The following is a 19320-nucleotide window of genomic DNA, read 5'->3' as shown; positions in this document are numbered from 1 at the left end:
TTCAAAAAATTCAATTGCCCAAGTAAAGCCACTTATTTAGCTACTACAACATATATATCATTGAACTACTTTACCTGAGGACTGTGCAAGTCTGTAGTTAGCATGATAATTGAATATGCTAGGACATAAGCAGTGTCAGCACTAGCAAACAGAGTTTGCCTGGAAAAAAAAATTCGAGATATCAATATTCATGGTGATGAGGTTTAGAAGGTACAATGCTAACAGAGACACACTTCATGAGAAAAGCAGCCGATTACTCCCCTTGATTCCAAATGAGGCAAGAGTTTTCACGCTTTCATCATCACTGAACAAGACTTAGCAACCCAGAGTGTAGAAAAAGCTCATCAACAATCTGTATCAAATTTTCGGCTTCTTTGGCAGGGCATGGTGGCTCAGGCCTGTCATCCCAGCACTTTGGGAGGCAGAGGTGGGTGGATCACCTGAGGTCAGGAGTTCGAGCCCAGCCTGGCCAACATGGTGAAACCCTGCCTCTACTAAAAATACAAAAATTAGCTGGGCGTGGTAGCAGCTGCCCATAAACCCAGCTATTCAGGAGGCTGAGGCAGGAGAATCGTCTGAACCTGGGAGGTGAAGGTTGCAGTGAGCCGAGACTATGCTACTGCACTCCAACCTGGGTGACAGAGTGAGACGGTCTCAAAATAAATAAATAAATAAACAAATAATTAATTAAAATTTAGCCTTCTTTGAATAAAGCAATTTCAAATAATTTTTTAAAAAAGACTCTAAGAAGCATCTGGGGCCAGGACTAGGGCGAGGCAAGTGAGCAGGTCAGGAGACCTTACACTTGGTGCCGACCCTGAGAGGGCAGCTCACCACATTTCATGCACTAAGTGCCTTGAGTGCCTCCCTGCATCCAGTCCTGTTCCTGAGAACATCTATTTTGTGCCATGCACTGTGCTAGACATGAGATATAAAGATGACTAAAACTGCTGTTTAGCTGTTAGTTATAGTCTATATTATCCATTATAACATTGAACAGTACAAATACCATGGAAAATATTTATATTGTTCTAAAACATATGCTGGTGAAGTCTGACTTTTTTGCCTTAGTCAAGAAGAGAAGGACAGCAATATGTGGATGCACAGCCTCATACAATATGAGGCTGAAGCTAGAAACTGTTCTGTCCAAACTGTCCATAACAGAAACAGTAGAAATTTTGAAGAACACAACAAAGGTATTTTAACATGAGATGAAACTGGGTCACATATTGACTGACTAAGCAAAACAGACCAAGGCTTCCAGGTCCACGTAAGAGATACATTTAAAGTAAACAGCATCTAATTATGCCTTCACAGTTCTAATGTCCATTTGGTTAAAATGATCATATGCTGCCTTTGCCAATCCTGCCACCTCCTGGGGACAGCCTGCCATATACTTGGAAGACTGGGAGCAATTAATATGAAAACAAAGTTGACTGGAGAGGCAAAACTGTTATTAAAATGTTTCAACCAGGTGTGGTAGCTCACATTTGTAAATCCCCCACTTTGGGAGTTCGAGGCAGGGGGATCCCTTGAGGCTAGGAGTTCAGGACCAGACTGGGCAACACAGTGAAACTCTCTCTCCGCAGAAATATGATACAAAAAATTAGCCAGGCACAGTGGCATGCACCTGTAGTCCCAGCAGTTCAGGAGGCTGAGGTGGGAGGACTGATAGAGCCCAGGAGATCCAGGCTGCAGTGATCTGTGATCACACCACTGTACTCCAACCAGGGCAAGAGAGCAAGACCCTCTGTCTCAAAAAAAATAGTTTCTACTGAACAATTTCCACATCATGGTCACAGTACATTCAGACATATTTCTTTCTTTCTTTCTTTGGTTTTTTTTTTTTTTTTTTGAGACAGAGTCTCGCTTTGTTGCCCAGGCTGGAGTGCAGTGGCATGATCTCAGCTCACTGCAAGCTCCGCCTCCCAGGTTCACACCATTCTCCTGCCTCAGCCTCCCGAGTAGCTGGGACTACAGGCACCCACTACCACGCCCAGTTAATTTTTTTGTATTTTTAGTAGAGACGGGGTTTCATTGTGTTAGCCAAGATGGTCTCGATCTCCTGATCTTGTGATCCACCCACCTCGGCCTCCCAAAGTGCTGGGATTACATGTGTAAGCCACCGCGCCCGGCCGACATATTTCTAATTTAATGTTCAATGGAGAGAACATGAGTTTATTTCTTTGAGACAGAATCTACCCCTGTCATCCAGGCTGGTGTACAGTGGTGCAATCTTGGCTCACAGGTTCAAGCAATTCTCCTGCCTCAGCCTCCGAGTAGCTGGGATTACCCAGCTAATTTTTTTTTTTTTGTATTTTTGGAAGAGATGGGGTTTCACCATATTGGGCAGGCTGGTCTCAAACTTCCGACTTCAAGTGATCTGCCCGTTCTAGCCTCCCAAAGTGCTGGGATTGTAGGGGAGAGCCACTGTGTCTGGCCCAAACATGAGCTTCTGAGTTAAAGAAATTCATATTCAATCCTGGCTCTGCTCCTTACTAGCGGATTAATTTTGGACAGGTTGCTTCATCTCTCAGATTCTCAATTTCCTCATCTGTAAAACAGGGATACTATTCCTGGGCTTGCCATTCATTAAATGCATGTAAAACCCATGGCATGGCCCATACACAGGGGGTATTTAATAATGGTTTGTTCCTCTTCCTATTTCCACTTCTTACAAAATCACAAACTGCCCATCAGAAAAGGTCCCCAAATAAAATCATGCACTTTGATGGTTTTTATTAGTTATGTAGCTATTTCTGTAACCTTGTCATCAGTATGTAATTAAAGAAAAACCAAAATCCTTGAGATCTACCCCATATACTAAATCAGGGGAACTGTTTCTGATTAGGGAAGAGGTGCCCAATTGTCTCCTCTCAATGAAACTACTCTTATGAAACTACTCCTCTTATGAAACTACTCTTTTACAGTTGCTAACAGCATGGGCTTTAACTGCGTGATCTTGGGCAAGTTAACCTCTCTGGTCCTCAATCTCTCTGTCTGTAGAATAGGGACATAAACAGATTACTGTGAGGTCTTACATGAAATAATCCCTTAGCACAGTGCCTGGCCCACAGTAAACAAAAGCTTCAGTTGCTTGGCACAGATATACAAAGATTAAACCCCAACCAAATTAAAATTAGTGTTGTGAGGCAGGCAAACAGATGATCTGGGAGGGACTCAAAATCAGTGCTTACCCTTGGTTGCATTCTATGTATCTTGCAGCAAACTTCTCCATTAATCGGTCAATCTTTTGGGCTTCCCCAGGTAGGCGGAAACCTTCTAGGAATGTCCGCAGGGCTGAGACAAATTCTTTTTCACAGAAGTCAAGTTGGTCCACGTAGGCATACATCACCTCCTTGTTGAACCTTGTGCTATCTCCCAGAAAATCGCCTACTTGGGTCTAAAACATACACACTCACTTATATCTAGAAATTGTCAAATACAAACCCACAGCAAAACCCAGCAGCCAAAGGGTGGAGTCAGAATAGCCTGGCCCTAACTGCCCAGAATAGGCTGGACTGCTAAAAAAAATAGGGAACTCCCTGTCCTGCATGGATGAAGGAAAAGGAGGAGGCACAACAGACTTAAAATGGAGAGAATGATGGGGCACACTCAGGAGGTTAGTTGCAGACAGGCAGCCAGAAGAACTGTTTCTGGCAGTCAAGGAACACTTCCAGCTCTGATACTTTTCCAGCAAATATGCAGCCACCTGCTGGGAGGCTAGTTTATTCCCATCAAAGAGCTTTCTGCAACACTAGCCAAAGGGATACGCAGGACTGCTGTAACCAAGGGGTGGACAATAGACAATGTACTCAGGGCCAGCCAATCTTGAGGTTAAAACTGGTGAGGGCTCACAATCACCTGACAGAACTCACATGCAAGTGCTACACCCCCAGCCTTACGGAATCCAGGCGCTCCTCCTGGTGCAGGAATTGGGCTATATCTTCAACTGACGTTCCCAGCATGCCCTGCTCCTGTAGAAACTGGATCCCCCTCTTGGGTTTCTTGTTGAACCTGTTTCAAGCAGAGATGGGACACAAGTTGCTTATTTCAAAATCTGGAGGACAGCAAAAGCTGGTATTTGAGATAAATTATAATAGAATACTGTGAACATGCCATCACATATAAGCTAGCGAGGTCATGTCTGTACTGGCAGCTTTTCCAAATTCCATCTTCAATATCTGACCCAGCTACACCTGGTCAGAGTCTGCTGGTTGTCACCTCATATCCACTATCTCCTTCTCAACACTAACAGAACCCTACATGTTTAGTTGCGCACACCGCCATGTAGAATAAAAACAACATTTCCCTGCCTCCCTTAAATAAAGGATGGCCATGTAATAAACTTTCAGCCAGCGAGATAGGAGCAGAAGTGGTGTGGGTACTTCTAGGAAGGACCCTTAAACAAAGCCAACTCAGGTGGGAAGTCTGCTCTTTCCTCTTTTTGTTCTTTCCCTCCTCTTCTCCAGAATGTTTGTGGGATGGCTGGTACTCCAGCAGTCATCTTATACCATGAGACCACCCTCTCTGGCTAAGTATGGTGAAGCAGACAGATAAAAGGAGCCTGGATCTATGAAGTCCTTAAGAGCCACTGTAGCAGCCTTAGACTGTCTGCTTTTGGATTTCCTTGAGGGAGAAATACAAAGTTAAGCATGTTATTTTGTATTTATTTTTTTCTTTCTCTACTTTTTTTGCTTTTGTTTTTGTTTTTTTAATTTAAGAGACAGGGTCTCACTGTGTTGACCAGGCTGGTCTGGAACTCCAAGTGATCCTCCCACCTAGGCCTCCCAAAGTGCTGGGATAACGGGTGTGAGCCACCATGCCCATTCCATTTTTTATTTCCTGTTAAAGGAAGGCAAAGCTAACCAATGTATAGACTCAACTTATTATTTACCAGGCCTGAGCTGCAGGGTGATATTCATGGGTAAGCACAAACTAGCAAGCGTCATGAAAGACACAAATGGGGCAAGGAAGGAAATTAACTTGGGGCCTGTTTAGATAGTGCAGTTGCTACAGGCCTCTGAGGAAGAGATGTTTTACCAAGTCTGAGGGATGAAAAAGAGCCAAGAGAATTTTAAGCAGAAGGCACCATGGTGAAAAGAGCTGGAGGTGTTCAAGGGACTGAAAATACATTGTGTGACTCAAGGGAATTGGCAGATGAGATCAGCAAGGCAGGCCAGAGGCTGGGTCAGGCCACGATATGGAACAGGAAACCTAGAATGACTTAGGCAGGAGAGTGATAAGACTTGATTTATGTTTTAAAAAGATTAGCTGCTGTGGGCAGAACACACTGGAGGGAGGTGGGGTGGTGACAGCAGAAATGAGAAGATGAAACATGTCAGTTAATAAGTGAGTACTGTAACTTCAACTCTTAAATTGAATTTACTAAGTTAACTAATCATTCACAAGTTGGAATATATGATCGTGTATATGTTGATGTGTGTAAAAGACTGGAAAGAAACACATGAAGATTTACCAATGATTGTGATGATGATGCTGTGGTTATACGGGAGAATGTCCTTTATTTTTCAAAGAAATTTGGTTAAGGTCTCATGATGGCTACCAATTACTTTGAAATGGTTCAGAAAAATATACACATAAATAAAACAAGATTCCGTTCCAAGATGGCCGAATAGGAACAGCTCCGGTCTGCAGCTCCCAGCATGATCAATGAAGAAGACAGTGATTTCTGCATTTCCAACTTGGGTACCTGGTTCATCTCACTGGGACTGGTTGGACAGTGGGCGCATCCCACAGAGGGCGAGCTGAAGCAGGGTGGAGCATCGCCTCACTCAGCAAGCGCCAGGGGTTGGGGATTTGCCGTTCCTAGCCAAAGGAAGCTGTGACAGATCATACCTGGAAAATCGGGACATTCCCGCCCAAATACTGCGCTTTTCCAATGGTCTTAGCAAACGGCACACCAGGAGATTATATCCCCTGCCTGGCTTGGCAGGTCCCACGCCCACGGAGCCTTGCTCACTGCTAGCTCAGCAGTCTGAGATCAACCTGTGAGGCAGCAGCCTGGCAGGGTGATGGTCGTCCATCATTGCTGAGGCCTGAGTACGTAAACAAAGCAGCCAGCAAAGCTCAAACTGGGCGGAGCCCACCACAGCTCTGCAGGGCTGCTGCCTCTGTAGACTCTACCTCTGTGGGCAGGACATAGCTGAACAAAAGGCAGCAGAAACTTCCACAGACTTAAACGCCCCTGTCTGACAGCTCTGAGGAGAGCAGTGGTTCTCCAAGTATGGTGTTTGAGCTCTGAGAACAGACAGACTGCCTCCTCAAGTGTGTCCCTGACCCCCGTGTAGCCTAACTGGGAGACACCTCCCAGTAGGGGCTGACTGACACCTCATACAGGTGGGTGCCCCTCTGGGACGCAGCTTCCAGAGGAAGGATCAGGCAGCAATCTTTGCTGTTCTGCAGCCTCTGCTGGTGATATCCAGGCAAACAGGGTCTGGAGTGGACCTCCAGCAAACTCCAACAGACCTGCAGCTGAGGGACCTGACTGTTAGAAGGAAAACTAACAAACAGAAAGGAATAGCATCAACATCAACAAAAAGGACATCCACACCAAACCCCATCTGTAGGTCACCAACATCAAAGACCAAAGGTAGATAAAACCACAAAGATGGGGAGAAACCAGAGCAGAAAAGCTGAAAATTCTAAAAACCAGAACACCTCTTTTCTTCCAAAGGATTGCAATTGTTCCCCAGCAATGTTCCGGAACAAAGCTGGGTGGAAAATGACTTTGACGAGCTGACAGAAGTAGGCTTCAGAAAGTCGGTAATAACAAACTTCTCCGAGCTAAAGGAGGATGTTCAAACCCATTGCAAGGAAGCTAAGAACTTTGAAAAAAGATTAGACAAATGGCTAACTAGAATAAGCAGTATAGAGAAGACCTTAAATGACTTGATGGAGCTGAAAAGCATGGCATGAGAACTATGTGATGCATGTACAAGCTTCAATAGCTGATTTGATCAAGTAGAAGAAAGAGTATCAGTGACTGAAGATCAAATTAATGAAATAAGGAGAGAAGAGAAGTTTAGAGAAAAAAGAGTAAAAAGAAACAAACAAAGCCTCCAAGAAGTATGGGACGATGTGAAAAGACCAAATCCACATCTGATGGGTGTACCTGAAAGTGACGGGGAGAATGGAATCAAGTTGGAAAACACTCTTCAGGATATTATCCAGGAGAACTTCCCCAACCTAGCAAGGCAGGTCAACTTTCAAATTCAGGAAATACAGAGAGCACCACAAAGATACTCCCAGAGAAGAGCCACTCCAAGACACACAATTGTCAGATTCTCCAAGGTTGAAATGAAGGAAAAAATGTTAAGGGCAGCCAGAGAGAAAGCTCAGGTTACCCACAAAGAGGACCCCATCAGACTAATAGCGGATCTCTTGGCAGAAACTCTACAAGCCAGAAGAGAGTGGGGGCCAATATTCAACATTCTTAAAGAAAGGAACTTTCAACCCAGAATTTCATATCCAGCCAAACTAAGCTTCATAAGTGAAGGAGAAATAAAATCCTTTGGACAAGTAAACACTGAAAGATTTTGTCATTACCAGGCCTGCCTTACAAGAGCTTCTGAAGGAAGCACTAAACATGGAAAGGAACAACTGGTACCAGTCACTGCAAAAACATGCCAAAGTGTAAAGACCATAGATACTAGGAAGAAACTGCATCAACTAACAGGCAAAATAACCAGCTAACATCATAACGACAGGATCAAATTCACACACAACAATATTAACCTTAAATGTAAGTGGGCTAAATGCACAGACTGGCAAATTGGATAGAGTCAAGACCCATCAGTGTACTATCTTCAGGAGACCCATCTCACGTGCAGAGACACACACAGGCTCAAAATATAGGGATGGAGGAAGATCTATCAAGCAAATGGAAGGCAAAAAAAAGGAGGGGTTGCAATCCTAGTCTCTGATAAAACAGACCTTAAACCAACAAAGATCAAAAGAGACAAAGAAGGCCATTACATAATGGTAAAGGGATCAATTTAACAAGAAGAGCTAACTATCCTAAATATATATGCACCCAATACAGGAGTACCTAGATTCATAAAGCAAGTCCTTAGAGACTACAAAGAGACTTAGACTCCCATACAATCATAATGAGAGACTTTAACACCCCTCTGTCAATATTAGACAGACCAACAAGACAGAAAATTAACAAGGATATCCAGGAATTGAACTCAGCTCTGCACCAAGCGGACCTAACAGACACCTACAGAACTCTCCACCCCAAATCAACAGAATATACCTTTTTCTCAGCACCACATCGCACTTATTCCAAAACTGACCACATAGTTGTAAGTAAAGCACTCCTTGGCAAATGCAAAATAACAGAAATCACAACAAACTGTCTCTCAGACCACAGTGCAATCAAATTAGAACTCAGGAGTAAGAAACTCACTCAAAAACCACACAACTACATGGCAACTGGACAACCTGCTCCTGAATGACTACTGGGTAAATAACGAAATGAAGGCAGAAATAAAGATGTTACTTGAAACCAATGACAACAAAGACACAACGTACCAGAGTCTCTGGACACATTTAAAGCAGTGTGTAGAGGGAAATATATAGCACTAAATGCCCACAAGAGAAAGTAGAAACGATCTAAAATTGACACCCTAACATCACAGTTAAAAGAACTAGAGAAGCAAAAGCAAACAAATTCAAAAGCTAGCAGAAGGCAAGAAATAACTAAGATCAGAGCAGAACTAAAAGAGATAGAGACACAAAGACCCTTCAAAAAAATCAGTGAATCCAGGAGCTGTTTTTTTAAAAAAGATCAACAAAATTGATAGACTGCTAGCAAGACTAATAAAGAAGAGAGAAGAATCAAATAGATGCAATAAAAAATGATAAAGGGGATATCACCACTGATCCCACAGAAATACAAACTACCATGACAGAATACTATAAACAACTCTATGCAAATAAACTAGAAAATCTAGAAGAAATGGATAAATTCCTGGACACATACACCATTTCAAGACTAAACCAGGAAGAAGCTGAATCTCTGAATAGACCAATAACAGGCTCTGAAATTGAGGCAATAATTAATAGCCTACCAACCAAAAAAAGTGCAAGACCAGATGGATTCACAGCAAAATTCTACCAGAGTTACAAAGAGAAGCTGGTACCATTCCTTCTGAAACTATTCCAATCAACAGAAAAAGATGGAATCCTCCCTAACTCATTTTATGAGGCCAGCATCATCCTGATACCACAGCCTGGCAGACAAAACAAAAAAAGAGAATTTTAGACGAATATCCCTGATGAACATCAATGCGAAAATCCTCAATAAAATACTGGCAAATTGAATCCAGCAGCACATCAAAAAGCTTATCCACCATGATCAAGTCGGCTTCATCCCTGGGATGCAAGGCTAGTTCAACATATGCAAATCAATAAAAGTAATCCATCACATAAACAGAACCAACGACAAAAACCACGATCATCTTGATAGATGCAGAAAATTTTGCCTTCGACAAAATTCAACAGCCCTTCGTGCTAAAAACTATCAATAAACTAGGTACCAATGGGACGTATCTCAAAATAATAAGAGCTATTTATGACAAACCCACAGCCAGTTATCATACTGAATGGGCAAAAACTGGAAAAATTCCCTTTGAAAACTAGCACAAGACAGGGATGCACTCTCTCACCACTCCTATTCAACATAGTGTTGGAAGTTCTGGAAAGGGCAATCAGGTAAGAGAAAGAAATAAAGGGTATTCAATTAGGAAAAGAGGAAGTCAAATTGTCCCAGTTTGCAGATAACATGATTGTATGTTTAGAAAACCCCATCATCTCAGCCCAAAATCTCCTTAAGCTGATAAGCAACTTCAGCAAAGTCTTAGGATATAAAATCAATGTGCAAAAATCAAAAGCATTCCTTTACACCAATAAGAGATAAACGGAGAGCCAAATCGTGAGTAAACTCCCATTCACAATTGCTAGAAAGATAATAAAATACCTAAGAATCCAACTTACAAGGAATGTGAAGGACCTCTTCAAGGAGAACTACAAACCACTGCTCAACAAAATAAAAGAGGACACAAACAAATAGAAGAACATTCCATGCTCATGGATAGGAAGAATCAATATCATGAAAATGGCCATACCGCCCAAGGTAATTTATAGATTCAATGCCATCCCCATCAAGCTACCAATGACTTTCTTCACAGAATTGGAGAAAACTACTTTAAAATTCACATGGAACCGAAAAAGAGCCCGCATTGCCAAGACAATCCTAAGCAAAAAGAACAAAGCTGGAGGCATCACACTATCTGACTTCAAACTATACTACAAGGCTACAGTAACCAAAACAGTGTGGTATTGGTACCAAAACAAAGAGATAGTCCAATTGAACAGAACAGAGGCCTCAGAAGTAACACCAACATCTACAGCCATCTGATCTTTGACAAACCTGACAAAAACAAGAAATGGAGAAAGGATTCCCTATTTAATAAATGGTGCTGGGAAAACTGGCTAGCCATATGTAGAAAGCTGAAACTGGATCCCTTCCTTACACCTTATACAAAAATTAATTCAAGATCGATTCAAGACTTAAATGTTACACCTAAAACCGTAAAAACCCTAGAAGAAAACCTAGGCAATACCATTCAGGACATAGGCATAGGCAAGGACTTCATGACTAAAACACCAAAAGCAATGGCAACAAAAGCCAAAATAGACAAATTGGATCTAATTAAACTAAAGAGCTTCTGCACAGCAAAAGAAACTACCATCAGAGTGAACAAGCAACCTACAGAATGGGGGAAAATTCTTGCAATCTGCCCATCTGACAAAGGGCTAATATCCAGAATCTACAAAGAACTTAAACAAATTTACAAGAAAAAAAACAAGCAACCCCAAGAAGTGGGCAAAGGATATGAACAGACACTTCTCAAAAGAAGACATTTATGCAGCCAACAGACACATGAAAAAATGCTCATCATCACTGGTCATCAGAGAAATGCAAATCCAAATCACGAGATACCATCTCACACCAGTTAGAATGGCAATCATTAACAAGTCAGGAAACAACAGATGCTGGAGAGGATGTGGAGAAATAGGAACACTTTTACACTGTTGGTGGGAGTGTAAACTAGTCCAACCACTGTGGAAGACAGTGTGGCGACTCCTCAAGGATCTAGAACTAGAAATACCATTTGACCCAGCGATCCCATTACTGGGTATATACCCAAAGGATTATAAATCATGCTACTATAAAGACACACACACACATATGTTTATTGCGGCACTATTCACAGTAGCAAAAACTTGGAACCAACCCAAATGTCTATCAATGATAGACTGGATTAAGAAAATGTGGCACATATACACCATGGAATACTATGCATCTATAAGCAAGGATGAGTTCATGTCTTTTGCAGGGACATGGATGAAGCTGGAAACCATCATTCTGAGCAAACTAGCACAAGGACAGAAAACCAAACACTGCATGTTTTCACTGATAGGTGGGTACTGAACAACGAGAACACTTGGACATAGGGTGGGGAATATCACACGTGGGGGGCCTGTCATTGGGTGGGGCGCAGGGGGAGGGACAGCATTTGAAATACCTAATGTAAATGATGAGTTAATGGGTGCAGCAAACCAACATGGCATATGTATACCTACGTAACAAACCTGCAAGTTGTGCGTATATACCCTAGAACTTAAAATATAAGAAAATAAAAATAACACCTAAAAAAAAATAAAACAAATAAGACAAACAGTAATTTTTTGCTAAGTTGAAATTTTTCATAATATATAGTTGGAAAAAAATGCACCAATGGTGATTTCCTCAGGCAGTAATTTTTTTGACACAGAGTCTCACTCTGTTGCCCAGGCTGGAGTGCAGTGGCGCGATCTCAGCTCACTGCAAGCTTCACCTCCTGGGTTCATGCCATTCTCCTGCCTCAGCCTCCTGAGTAGCTGGGACTATAGGCACCCACCACCACGCCCAGCTAATTTTTTGTATTTTTAGTAGAGACAGGGTTTCACCGTGTTAGCCAGGATGGTCTCGATCTTCTGATCCTGTGATCCGCCCACCTTGGCCTCCCAAAGTGCTGGGATTACAGGCATGAGCCACTGCACCAGGCCATCTCAGGCAGTAATTTTATGAGTGATTTTTACATTATTACTTTATACTTTTCTGTATTTTCTAAATTGGTTTTATTATTTTCATTAGAAAGGGGGGGAAAAAAGGCTGCATCAACCACACAAAGGTATTAAAATTTTCTCTGTCTCTGTGCACAAACACACACACATACGCTCATTCACTGATTGCCTGGCTCAATCAGGCTCAGCTACAAGTGCCAGCATCAGCGTTTTTGTAAACAGGCATTTCCTTTTTAGGAATCAGTCCCAGGTTCCCAGAGAAAATATGGCTTTGCTAGAATCCCTGCTAGTTAACAGTAGCCACACTCACAGCTCGATGCCGTGTTCGATGATTTCTTTTTGTTGTTTGATGACCTCAAATTGCTCGGGGTCATCCTGAACAGTTGTCTGGGTCCCTGAGGACACTGTGGACTCCATGGATGTCACACTACACCGTCTCGCCATGTCAAGGCCTTTCCCATCCCCCATTTCCTGATCCGTGAGCCTCTCCTGACCTACAGAGAAGTAAAAGTAAAGGAAGCCAAATAAGCAGGTGGGGGACAGACATAGCCGAGCTAGGTCTGGCTGCATGGCTCCCTTTCCCAGACCTGTAATAGCAACAAGTCTATACCATAAAGATTATAAGCATGAAACCTTAATATCAGATACTTTACTTAAAAACTTGTTTCCTCATGGAACTTGATGAGCTAATTCTTTTTTTTTTTTGAGACGGAGTCTCGCACTGTCGCCCTGGCTGGAGTGCAGTGGCACAATCTCGGCTCGCTGCAACCTCCGCCTCGCAGGTTCAAGTGATTCTCCTGCCTCAGCCTCCAGAGTAGCTGGGATTACAGGTGCCCACCACCATACCCGGCTAATTTTTTGTATTTTTAGTAGAGACAGGGTTTCACTATGTTGGTCAGGCTGGTCTTCAATGCCTGATCTCGTGATCCACCACCCTCGGCCTCCCAAAGTGCTGGGGTTACAGACATGAGCCACCACGCCAGGCCTTGATGAGCTAATTCTAAAATTCATATGAAAGCGTAAAAAAGGCAAAATAACGAGCAAGACAACTTAAAGAACAATGAATAGGAGGACTTGCCCTACAAGATAACAAAAACAAGTGCGGTGTTGGTGTTGAAACAGACAAACAGAACAGAATAGAAAATCTAGAAAGAAGGCCAGGCACAATGGCTCACATCTGTAATCCCAGTGCTTTGGGAGGCTGAGGTGGGAGGATCACTTGAGCCCAGGAGTTTAAGGCTGCAGTGAGCTACAACTGCACCACTGTACTCCAGCCTGGGTAATGGAAAGAGACCCTGTCTCTTTAAAAAAATTAAAATTCCAGAAACAGACTTACATACATAGGAACATTTGGTATATCATAAAGGTGATGCTTTGAATCAGTGAGGGAATGAGCAACTATTAAAAAGGCACTGGAGCAACTGGTTCTGCATTTGAAACAATGAAGTTACAGCATAACTTCACACAACTCCAGATGCATTAAAAAGCAGAACTTTCAAAATAATATAGGTATTTGGCAAACTAAAAAGGCTTTCTCAATTCTAAAACAACTATACTAAGACAACTGTTCCCAGCAGTCACAGGAGCCTATTATGAATGGAGGTGGGTATGGCAGCAATGCTGTCTCACCGAGGCTGGTCTGGTGATTGGGATTCACATACAGGTCTTTGCTCCACTCCACCATGCACTTGAGAATGGACACGAGACACTCCAGGCCTTTCTTCCTCAGGCTGAGCTCCTAAGGGAGGAAGTGACACAGGAAAGAGACTTAAGAGAAAAACGAAGAGAACAGACATCTACGAGGCTTTCTCGGACCCCAGTGAGGCTATGAGATAAATCACTGACAGTCAGTGTTATTAAGGATGAAACAAACCCAGAGCTAAGAAGTGACAAGTATCAAGGATACACTGCGAAAACCCTGGACATCTCTAAAGATGCTCATTATAAACACCCCAGCAGCAAAAATATGGGACATGTGTTTTCCTAAAATGAACAATGTTATTTGGATTTTCTTTTTTTTTCTTTTTTGAGGCGGAGTCTCGCTCTGTCGCCCGGACTGGAGTGCAGTGGCCAGATCTCAGCTCACTGCAAGCTCCGCCTCCTGGGTTTACGCCATTCTCCTGCGTCAGCCTCCTGAGTAGCTGGGACTACAGGCGCCCGCCACCTCGCCCGGCTAGTTTTTGTATTTTTGGTAGAGATGGGGTTTCACCGTGTTAGCCAGGATGGTCTCGATCTCCTGACCTCGTGATCCGCCCGTCTCGGCCTCCCAAAGTGCTGGGATTACAGGCTTGAGCCACCGCGCCCGGCCTGGATTTTCAAAAGAAGTTTTCATTCACTGCTTGTGCAATTAAAAAAAATTTTTTTTAATTTTATTATTATTTTTTAATAACAAGGTCTTGGGCAGGCGCTGTGGTTCACGCCTGTAATCCTAGCACTTCGGGAGGCTGAGGCAGGGGGATCACCTGAGGTAAGGAGTTCAAGACCAGCCTGGACAAGATGGTGAAACCCTGTCTCTACCAAAAAGACAAAAACAGGCCGGGTGTGGTGGCAGCCACCTGTAATCCCTGCCACTCGGGAGGCTGAGGCAGGAGAATCACTTGAACCTGGGAGGTGGACGTTGCAGTGAGCTGAGATCGTGCCACTGCACTCCAGCCTGGGTGACAGAGCGAGATTCTGTCTCAAAAAAAAAAAAAAAAAAAAAAATCACACACAAATAACAAGGTCTTAACCAGTGACTCTGAAAAAAAGGAGAAAAGAACCTTGAATTATGCTGCAAGTGACTCTGGATACAACGTATCCCCTAAACACCCACAAATGCATTCCATTTTAAGGCTCACCCTTTAAGTAAATAAAAATACTGATTTTCAAAAATAAATAGCATTCTTAAATAACAAATTGAATATGAGTTGCAGATCATCTAAAAAAACTGCAAATATTTTAGATTCAAAACAGCATCTCGGACAGCACAGATCTCTGTGATTCTAATGACAACTATGACCATCTTTTAGGAAAAATGCCCATACACCAACATTCCACACATAATTCCAGGAAGGTCGGAGACCCTCTGACCAGTTCATTCAGAAACCTAGAGTTAAGCATCCTATTTTCTTTGTAGGTGCTCTAATAAGGTATTCTGCTACTAGCCAATCTCCTTTGCCTCTATTGCAGACTGGGATCCTGTTTTCCACGCTATCTTTGGAAGGGTGACTGAGAATGAATTTGCTTCCTATGGGTCTCAGCTCAAAGGTCACCTTCTAAGGGATACTACCCTAATGACTCCATTAAGAATTACAGCACCCCACCTCCAGCACTTCCTCTCTGCCGTCCCTGCTTTATTCTTCTCTACAGACCTTATGATCATCTGAACTGACTTCTTTACTGAAGTTTTATGATGTTTAATGAAGTTTAATGAAGTTTTATGTTGTTTTATGATGGCAGGAAATGTGTGAATATGTATGCCTGTTTTGTTCACTGCTATATCAAGGACAGTGCCTGGCATGTGGTGGCACTCAATAAATGTTTATTGGAATGAATAAACTTTAATATAATTGAGTGTCCACAGTGTTTTTACCTGCAGAGGTGTCATTCCCAGCTCATGTCCACTTCTTCCCTGAGCAATTTTGGATAAATCATTTACAAGGCGCTCGAAAATGTTAGCAGCATTTAAATCACAGTCGTAGTTGACATAAATATCCACAACACACTGGGCATCTTGGAAAATAACATACAAGTATCAGAAATTCTGATCAAATAGCAGTTATGTTTTCTTATCAAACAAGATGTTGCCAACAAATTTCCCCAGTGAACTACAGACTCCAGTAGCCGCATCTTACTCAGGAAACACATGTCGGAAGTACTAGGAAGCTGGCAGAGAGGAGGTTGTTTTCAGGCCCGCTTCTGAGCAAACTGAAATCTCAGGCAGTTCATTCCACCCGTCCAAGGCTCACTTTTCTCATCAAGGAAGGGGCTAACAATTGCCTGATCCACCTCTTAAAGTTGTGTCACTCTTACAAAAATACATTTGATGCCAGACAAGCAGGATGCTTACTTTGAGGCCACACAATTGTATAGTGTAAGATAAATCCACATTTACCGTAGCACCCAATCAAAAATTGGCAGCACCAATATCTTAAGTCCTGTGATTAACAGTACTCAGCTTGTAGGTAATGTAACCAAGTGTTCCAGTTTGACGAGATTAGGGGGTTTCTGGGGCATGAGACTTAGTGCTAAAACCAGGAAGTCCTTGGCAAACCAGCCTGAGTTGGTCATCCTCTAAAAAAGGAGAGGTGGGACAGGACTAAGTTAGAATTAGCCTTCTATTTCCAATCCTTCTTTAAAACTCTAAAAGGAGGAGTTAAAAGTCTTAATCTAAGCTCTGGCAAATTAAAGCATCAAAAGTCCAGTGGATGAGTGTCCCCAGGAGAAAATACCTGCACAGATCCTCGTCAGAGTCTGAATGACCATCCACCTGTGCTCAAAAGAACTTGTTGATGTTTCTAAAATGTTCAAGAAAATTTCTTTGAAAAAGACCTATATGACATAAAGACAAAGGAGGACACTAATTAACAGTTTCAACCAGGGCTCAAAACCTCCAAAGTCTTCAGAAGCCAACCTGATCCTGCAGTAAGTAAAGCACCCTGGGCAGGAGAGTGGAGGGCCCACCCAGCTGGGCAGCGTCAGGACCCTGGCCTTGGTGGGGACGGCTGGCAGGGTAGGGGCCATCAGGGGAGCTGCCAAGTGGAAATGCAGGACCCATGTTGTGACGTTTTGGAGAGAAACCAGAAATCTGGATTTTCATGTAAAATAGGATTTCTCAATTTGGTAACTAATCTAAATGATTTCGAACAATTTACAGACCAAAAGACATGTTTAGGGGGTGAGCCCAGCATACAGCCCACATCCTTTGGTTAAAATGAAAGGCACATAAGATCTGGGGGCAGTAACTTTTTTTTTTTTTTTGAGACGGAGTCTCGCTCTGTTGCCCAGGCTGGAGTGCAGTGGCGCAATCTCAGCTCACTGCAAGCTCTGCCTCCTGGGTTCATGCCATTCTCCTGCCTCAGCCTCCCAAGTAGCTGGGACTACAGGCGCTCGCCACCTCGCCCGGCTAATTTTTTTGTATTTTTAGTAAAAACAGGGTTTCACCATGTTAGCCAGGATGATCTCGATCTGACCTCGTGATCTGCCCCCCTCAGCCTCCCAAAGTGCTGGGATTACAGGCATGAGCCACTGCGCCCAGCCTGAGGGCAGTAACTTTTTATAAAAAGATACTCTCTTACTCATTTAAAAAGTTCTGATTTACTGGGGTGCCAGCTGATGAGTATGCCATTTACCCTCCCTGCCCCTGCCCACTCCTGAGTTCCGGATGGTAAGATATGAAACATTTTCACGAACCATTTTCCTAATGCTTAGTGTATAATATTAGCAGCATTCTCAACATTGAGTATTATTATTAATAATAGTAAATAATCAAATGAAAAAACTTTGGAGTCCATACCTCTATCTGCATTTTCAAGTGCATTTTAAAGTTTGAAAGAAGAGTAAGAAAAATGGCAAGAGACAGCTCAAAGACATCAGGCACTGAAGAGACGCCGTTTTTGGACAAGGCCACACAGAGATATTGCTTGATTGCATTGATGAACATCTCGTGAGTCCTAAATACGGGGCCAGCATTTTGTAACACAGAGAGGAGCAGCTGCAGGGAAACCACCTTGGAACGCAGCTCATGGGATCTGGTAAAGAAAATGAAAAACCACAACAGTGCTAAAAGAAAAAATGTCAAACAGTATGTTTCTTGAGAAGGCCTTGCTCCTCTACCAATGAGCAGAAGTTTAAAGATTTAATAGCACCTAAATGTCAGGAGAATCAGGGCAGATGGCATGAGGTGGGTCCTTCTGGAATTGCAGGCCCTTTGAGAACAAGAGCTACCAATTCCTTTTCGCCTCTCTCCATCACGAAGTAGAGAATACAGCAGGAGCAAAGTGTCAACTGATTCTGGAGAGCAGGTTCTACAACTGCACTGAGAGAATCAATGACTTTACATCACTTGTGGGAGGCTGAGACACCTGGCTCACCCTATCTTCACACACCATGAAGACGGTGCTCTTTATCCACCTACCTCACAGCCCTCCCTCCCCGCTGCCCATCCTTGAGTTCAGGTATGGTAAGAAATGGTACATTTTCATGAACTATTTTCTTAACACTTATTTTTATTTTTTAAAATTTATTGTTGCTCTGTTGCCCAGGCTAGAGTTCAGTGACATGATCTCAGCTCACTGCAACCTCTGCCTCCTGGGTTCAAGCGATTCTCTTGCCTCAGCCTCCTGAGTGGCTGGGATTACAGGTGCGTACCAGCACACCCAGCTAATTTTTGTATTTTTAGTAGAGATGGGGTTTTGTCTTGTTGGCCAGGCTGGTTTCAAACTCCTGGCCTCAAGTGATCCACCCACTTTGGCCTCCCAGAGTGTTGGGATTATAGGCGTGAGCCACCACACCCGGCCTATTTTCCTAATACCTATCATAGTATTAGCAGCATTCACAATAGATGAATTGAAGATTATTATTAATGACTAATGACAGCAATGATAGTGACAATTTATAAAGTACAAGGCCCCATGCTCAGGACAACACCGATATTTCATTTAATCAATCCTATAAGATGATTTTCCATATTCCCATTTTTCAGATGAGGCTTGGTAAGTCATATAACAAAGGAACTGCTCTCAGGTGGAGGATCCAAGATCTAAATGCAGCTCTTTCTGGCTCTGAAGCCTCTGCTTTCTTCACTCCACAGCACTGACATCCTTGCAGTAGTTTGTTTACTACAAAGAAATGTTTGGCTTCCCTGTGTCCCAATCTGGGGCTTAGATCTGTATCGATGAAGCAGAGGTTTCCAAACACAACAGGGAACTGAGGTTTGCAGGTATCCTGTCCCTCCCCACCCCACATCAGGAGATTCAATCCACTAGCTAGTAAAAATGTGCTTTTTATGTGTTCAACAAACAGACTGTTTTTAGCATCCATATGCCAAGAAAAGCAAAACTGGGCAAAATCTTGGTTGGTGGGGATAGAGACAATTCAATATGAAAGGACTATAGAGACTGCATGAGTCTGAAAAGTTGTAAAACCATTCCTGCACTTACACTGACAAAGAGACACAACACT

At 42.9% G+C, this 19320-nt stretch overlaps 1 protein-coding gene across 4 annotated transcripts in view; it reads right to left on the bottom strand.

The window, feature by feature from the left end:
* ARFGEF2 (ADP ribosylation factor guanine nucleotide exchange factor 2) overlaps nt 1-19320 on the bottom strand; it is a 112812-nt gene that overhangs the window by 49197 nt on the left and 44295 nt on the right. For all 4 annotated transcript variants that reach the window (XM_010383867.2, XM_030914969.1, XM_030914970.1 and 1 more), the window contains exons 10-17: nt 17654-17888; nt 16590-16689; nt 15731-15870; nt 13789-13897; nt 12470-12653; nt 3906-4017; nt 3198-3403; nt 75-159 (exon numbers count right to left, since the gene is read on the bottom strand). In XM_010383867.2, the coding sequence (XP_010382169.1) occupies nt 75-159; nt 3198-3403; nt 3906-4017; nt 12470-12653; nt 13789-13897; nt 15731-15870; nt 16590-16689; nt 17654-17888 (1171 nt within the window). The remainder of the gene's footprint in view (nt 1-74; nt 160-3197; nt 3404-3905; nt 4018-12469; nt 12654-13788; nt 13898-15730; nt 15871-16589; nt 16690-17653; nt 17889-19320) is intronic.

The sequence above is a fragment of the Rhinopithecus roxellana genome, chromosome 13, assembly GCF_007565055.1.
Source record: "Rhinopithecus roxellana isolate Shanxi Qingling chromosome 13, ASM756505v1, whole genome shotgun sequence".
Taxonomy (NCBI): Eukaryota; Metazoa; Chordata; class Mammalia; order Primates; family Cercopithecidae; genus Rhinopithecus; species Rhinopithecus roxellana.
This window is presented reverse-complemented; position numbering and strand designations above follow the sequence as displayed.